This window comes from Micropterus dolomieu, linkage group LG04, assembly GCF_021292245.1.
Source record: "Micropterus dolomieu isolate WLL.071019.BEF.003 ecotype Adirondacks linkage group LG04, ASM2129224v1, whole genome shotgun sequence".
NCBI classification, from domain to species: domain Eukaryota; kingdom Metazoa; phylum Chordata; class Actinopteri; order Centrarchiformes; family Centrarchidae; genus Micropterus; species Micropterus dolomieu.
In genome coordinates, this window is record NC_060153.1 from 8,948,632 (window position 1) to 8,954,833 (window position 6,202).

A 6,202-nucleotide genomic window follows, 5' to 3' on the forward strand; every position below is an offset into this window, starting at 1 on the left:
TTTTTTTACCAGCACTCTCTTGCTGGAGTATAGCTATAGCTGGAGTATGGCTACAGTATTTCTGTGGAGTTTTTAGGGGATTTTTATTCTGTTGGTGTTTTTGTCAGTTTGTTTAACTATCAAGCACGATTCTTGCATTACACACACACACACACACACACACACACACACACACACACACACACACACACACACACACACACACACACACACACACACACACACACACACACGACATCACACGACATCACAAGGGCTTGGTATAGTTTGGAAATGTCCTTATCAATGCCCTACAATTGTTACCGATGGCAAAATATGTCAAACTGTGCAGAGCACCATTCTTAAGAAAAAAAGAGAAAAGTAACTTAATAAAATGTTGTTAAAAATTTGGATAAATCAGGAAATATCTAATCAAAGAGTAAGCACGCACACCTAAGATCCTGACAGAGCAAAGTTGAAAATCCTTAGCCCCACAAATCACTATAATGAATCTCTATATATCACAATATCTCTACCTATGTGATGTGACCTTGGATGATGCACTAGTGAGAGTATTTACACTGAGTACATCTGCACATAATATATCTGTTTCTTTTGGGCTCAGCCAAAGAAGACTGAGATTGTTTTAACAGACGCACTGGCTGAGGTCTCATTGTAATGCAGGGGGAGCACTTTACTATCTATTGTTATTATTACACATGGATATTACTAGGAATTGCTGCTGGAATAAAAGGAATCTTGCGGGTGAGCTATTTTGAAGCTTTTAATATAACAGCACAGTTGTAACAGTCCACTGGTTATAAATTAATTATGATCAGCTAAGTCACATTATGAAAACAAATCAGATAACATTTGTTCTGTCCTTTACAGGAGGGGGTCATAAGACCTCTGGTTGACATTCTCAGTGACTGTAATCAGAGCTCTGCAGCCACATCCTTGCTCTTTTAACTAACTAAATTGAAAGGTCTCTTTCAGCACAGCATGCCCAATGGATGGAAAATTTTATTTATTTTGGTAAGATCTGGAGCTGGGCATGTGTTATCACATGCTCCTGTGAGTTCTCCTCTATGCGGTGGTTTAGGTTGTGTAGTGATGTTTTATCTGACATGAGTCTGTGTCTCATGTGTGTGCACCACCTAAAGACAAAATGACAAATGGTGATATCAGCCCTGAAGAGAAGAAGCAGGAGACGGAGAGAGAGAAGCTTCCTGAGGACGCCTCAGTGGGAGAAAATCACAGGTAGTTTACACATATACAGACAACAGTGAAAGGATTGTGATGCCTTAACTGTCTATAGAAAAACTGAAGAAAAGCACTGGTGTAAATGTATTTTGTTCTCTGTTTTAGTAGATGACAGGATAATAACAGTTACAGTATAAAACCTACACCATAAAGGATAGAATCTCTTCATTTTTTGCTATAGGTTTGCACTGGGATGAGCCAGTGGTATCTGACCCCAACATGTTGTCAGTGGCACTGACCTTTTCTTTATGATGTTTAAAATTAGCCCCCCAAACTGCTTTGTGTAGCCTTGTCTGGGGTTCCCGTCAAGTATTACATGACAAATGTGTTTCAAATACATTATGCAAGCGAAAACATTTTAGCTGGCTAAGAAACATCATCTTAAAAGTGTAATGCTGGCATTTTTCTATATATTTACTGTCTCAGTACTTCCCTGTCCTGTCTGTGGCCCTCAGCCCCAAGCCCATTGGTTCCTACTGGAGATGTAAATCTTTAGAAACGAGTGAAAGTAGTTTACTTTTATTTTGAAGGGTCAGTCATTTCCGAAACAGCTGGGCATTGTAGTTTTCAGCAAATGTTAAACATCAGTAAATATATTTCATTTTTCGGGGGGTTCTATTTTAAGCCATGGATTAATGCACATGCTCTAGTGAGGAGTGACAGCATCAGGACAGTGTATGTGGGATGGACTCTGGATAAACTAAAGCAACCATGTGCATTGTAGTAAAGAAACATGTCGCCCACTGCAGCAGCGTGGCTCAATGGTGTGTTTGGACTAGTTTTTGGACAACAATGGAGGTCCACGGCACAGAGGAAGAAGAACACTGCCAGTACTGTCTTAACCTATTTGTTGGTTTTTTTTGACTGTAGTGCCCCAAAAGCTCAGGAAGAGTCCACTTAAGTGTCGTACATGCCTGAAGAGAAGACATTTGCTGCTGTACAACCTTTGTCCAAACTGGGCTGACCAACTGGGATCTCCTGTCCAGTTCCTTTTGATGACTGATAACTTGTTTCCAGTTTACTGACCGTTTCCGTCAGTGCTGCTACTCAAAGGTTACAGTACATGAAACCCCTCCGCTGCCCAGACAAAGACTGACTGAATATATATATATTTTTTGTTGTTGATGTTACTTAGTTTAATCTTTACCTTTTTAGATGCCTGGTGTCACATGCACCGTCTCATCTGTTGAATTTGAGTAATGACAGTGTAATGCTAAGATACTTACTGAGCACGCTCACAGAGACAAGGTTACTACTATTTGGTCCAATTTTTCGATTGGAGTAGATGGTTTTTATTGTACGCAATTATTTCATATGCACTTGAGATAGTTTTGTTTTTTCTGACATTTACAAAATCAACGGTTTGATATTATCTTGATTTACAGATTTTGTAAGTACAAAGGCGTAGTTGTAGTTAGAAGCAGCATCACCACCATGTCTAATAATATTGGTTAGATTAACATGCTATAGCTGCATATTCTCTTCAGAAAAGTCTGCAAGTTTGCCAAAGTTTTTTTTGCCATTTAGTTTTTCTCAACCATGTGTAAGTGTCTGTTTTAAAAGTTGTTTTTTTTTTTTTAACATAGATGTAAATAAGAGTATTTTTGTGCCTGTCTGATGACCTGTTTCAGCATCCAACAATAAAGTAGTACATTAAGTACGCCTTTGTCTTTTATCATATTTTCACATTGATTGAACATAAATCGTGGTAATCTCAAACACTGCTGTATATATAATGGGTGTGTAATAGGTAAGCTTAAATTAATGAAGACAAAACCAATTTCCTCATTAAGCATCTCACTGTGAATGATGGGGGTTATTTCACATAGATTAAAGATTACATTGTAGTTCACTGGATCAGTTTTTAATGAATGATTTGCTACAAAGCTTTCAACAGGAGAAAAGCCCAGTAAAAAATTTTCCAGTAAACGTTCCAGTTATTTCAAACAAGTCTATAAAACCAAAACATTGTCCAAAAATAAATAAAAAAGTTTTGTTTTTTTTTAAAGAAAAAATACTAAATAGCCAAACATTTCTTTCTGAAATATAAAACACAGAACTGTATTATACAGCATTAAGTCATTGATGTGAGCAGTTCACCAAAGAAAAGCATTAGTTAAATGCACCACGGTCCACATAAGGATAGGCCAGGAAATTTCCCAGCTTGTTGCCTTGAGCATCGTAGTGCAGCATCCGGAAGCACTTGTCACAGAACAGACACGGGTCACTCGGAGCAAACTGGTCATTGGTGGTAAACCATCTGGAATGAGGAAGGGATGTTGAACTTGTATTCGCGCTTTAAAAAGGCGGCAACGCAGTTTATTGCTGATTTTTACACACCTGCCAATGAAGACGTGACAAACGGCACACTTCTGGGTGACGACCCTGTGCTTGTGTATGAGGAGTGGATACAGCTTCATGTCCAGGCAGTCGTTCTTATGGGCCAGTCTGCAATGTGTAAAAAGAGATAAAGATTAACAAAAGGGCCATTTCTTAAGAGTGTGAGAACACATTTGTCTCACATTCATGGTGATTGAGTGGTTACCCTGCTCACGGCAGCATAAAACAAGTTCATAGACTCATCTGCTATTACGCATTCCATAGTGCGATGAAACCAAATTAGCTATAAAGTCTTGTGAGAGCAATCAGATCTTGTCCAACAACGAAGTGCTTGTAGTAATGATACAGAGACTTGTGACAAATCAAAGCACCTCAGAGTTGCATAGTAACAAGACAATTCATTACAGTAGAGGTTGAGGATGACCAAAGTCCGTAGGATTAATCCTCTGGGGATAATGAACCTCTGTACAAAACGTCATGGCAGTCCAACAGTTTATAGGACATTTAAGTGTAGACAAAAAGTGACTGATTAGAAGTAGTGTGGCTAAAAACAGGAAGTGTCTGTGATGTGGCCTATAGGATTCTAAAGCTGAAACAAGTTGTGGCTGGAAAATCCAAGTTAGGCAAAACACACTAGAGGCGTGGTGAGCAAGCTGTGACAGGCTGACTTCTGATTTCTGTCATTCAGTGAACTTGTATGTTTAAGCGCAATTTGAAGCATTTGATTGTTTATTACTGCTTTTATTATTGCAAATAGAAATGAACTATATAGCACTTGCAGGTTAGCTGACATTGCTACATCCACCATTTTGTGATATCTGTGATCAAGCAAATATTGATATTTTATAGCTACTTCTGAAATGCCCTTGCAGGAGCGTTATCTGTAGCAGTCTTTATTACAGCTGTTTTGTGATTGTTCATTTGTGATTTAGTGTAAGCTAGTTTAGTGATAACCAGGCTAACCATTATACTAACCATCTGAGTCTAATGTTTTGCTACTTGCTAACATCCTAAGTAACTATCGGGCTAACTGTTGATGTTGTTGATGTTATTTTACTCCTGTGGGCTCCTTGTGTGTGTTTACTAGATTAATTACAGTGTTGTTTCTTCCTGTAGAGACCACACAATGATCTCTCATTTGTGATTCTTGGTTTATTACTGGCATGAAGCACAATTAACTAATTTGACAATTACTCTATACTTTTGTCTTTCTTGTTTGCTAACTCATGTTTCATAATACTTTTTCGATGTCACTCTTGTTTATGGTTTACAGGAAGTGTCATCATCAAGTAAATCCCATAGAGATTAAAACCTCATTTTAAAGGGAGAACCGAGTACCTAAAAAAAACAACAATACTAATATACATTTGAGTAACAAAGCATGATCGAGAACGTAAAATCTAATCATCACACAAGGCGATGGTCCTTTTAACTTCATTTAACATTGCCCATCATGCAGTGCTGGACCGAGTAGTTTGTTAAGTTGCTGTTTTATGTTCCGAAATGCCAAAACACAAAAACATGTTTGTAATTGGTCTGTTTAGAACATGGTGGTTTATGTTGGTAATTGTCATTTTTGTGCTGGTTTATACATTTACATTACAATACAATACATTCCTTGACACCAACTATATTTTGTTACAGTCTTATATGTTCAACCCCCCCAACCATATCTGAAATGAATCTTGTTCCATTCATACTTATTACACCTTTCAGTAAGAGGTTGAGTGGGTTTTGAAAAGGAACACAGCACTCACCTGATGTCTGTGATGATGACCAGGTGTTCGCAGTCTCCCTGATGACAATATAGGTACGGGAAGCCCACTTTCACTTTCAGATCCACAAATTGTGTGTCCTCCATCTTGGCCTGGCTGTAGGGGGGGAAGCCATGGGCCTTTGCCCATTCAATGGTAGTCCTGTATCGTGAACACACAGGTGGTACAGTAAGCTGTAAATGAACGGCGCTTTACACTACATGTCACATTCACCCATCCTCACACACACACACACACACACACACACACATTCATACACTGATGGCAGTGGCCAACTGCTCATCAGAAAGGATGAAACTAACATTCACACAGACTCACAATTTGGGGTTCAGTATCTTGCCCAAGCAGACTGGAGGAGCCAGAGATCAAACCGCCGAGTCTCTGATTAGTTGATGACCTGCTCTAGCTCCTGAGTATCATGATCACTTTTAAAGCTCTTCATGGCCTCTCGCCTTGTTATATTTCTGACCTTTTAGTCCCATACGCACCAGCACGTATCTTGAGATCCTCGGGCAGAGGTCTGTTGTCTGTTCCAGAGTCTCGACTGAAAACTAAAGGGGACAGAGCGTTTGCTGTCAGGGCCCCGAGGCTCTGGAACAGCCTGCCCGAGGAAATCAGGTCGGCTGAGTCAGTGAACTCTTTTAAGTCCCTTCTTAAAACATACTTTTATAGGAGAGCTTTTCCCGATCTTATTTGACTTTATTTTATCCCTTTTATTTTATTGTATTTTACTAATTTTATATTAAATTTTCATGCTCTTATCTTTTTTTGTATTATTCTTTACACTTGTTAAAGCACTTTGTAACTTGTTTTTGAAAAGTGCTCTACAAATAAGGATTATTATT

The 6,202-nt window shown here is 38.7% G+C and overlaps 2 protein-coding genes across 6 annotated transcripts in view; one reads left to right on the forward strand and one right to left on the reverse strand.

Annotated features, from left to right (window-relative positions):
- The window catches only part of psip1a (PC4 and SFRS1 interacting protein 1a), a 15,721-nt gene extending 12,819 nt beyond the window's left edge, over nt 1-2,902 (forward strand). For 4 of the 5 annotated variants that reach the window (XM_046046601.1, XM_046046599.1, XM_046046602.1 and 1 more), the window contains 2 exons: nt 1,143-1,239; nt 2,113-2,902. In XM_046046601.1, the coding sequence (XP_045902557.1) occupies nt 1,143-1,239; nt 2,113-2,143 (128 nt within the window). In that variant the 3' untranslated portion in view covers nt 2,144-2,902. Of the gene's footprint in view, nt 1-870; nt 1,078-1,142; nt 1,240-2,112 lie in introns of those variants that run through there. The other variant, XM_046046603.1, reaches the window with a different exon arrangement.
- A 188-nt stretch (nt 2,903-3,090) lies between these two features.
- The window catches only part of snapc3 (small nuclear RNA activating complex, polypeptide 3), a 7,427-nt gene continuing 4,315 nt past the window's right edge, over nt 3,091-6,202 (reverse strand). Inside the window, exons 7-9 of the mRNA XM_046046605.1 lie at nt 5,340-5,498; nt 3,583-3,690; nt 3,091-3,502 (exon numbers count right to left, since the gene is read on the reverse strand). Coding sequence (XP_045902561.1) covers nt 3,355-3,502; nt 3,583-3,690; nt 5,340-5,498 — 415 coding nt within the window. The 3' untranslated portion in view covers nt 3,091-3,354. The remainder of the gene's footprint in view (nt 3,503-3,582; nt 3,691-5,339; nt 5,499-6,202) is intronic.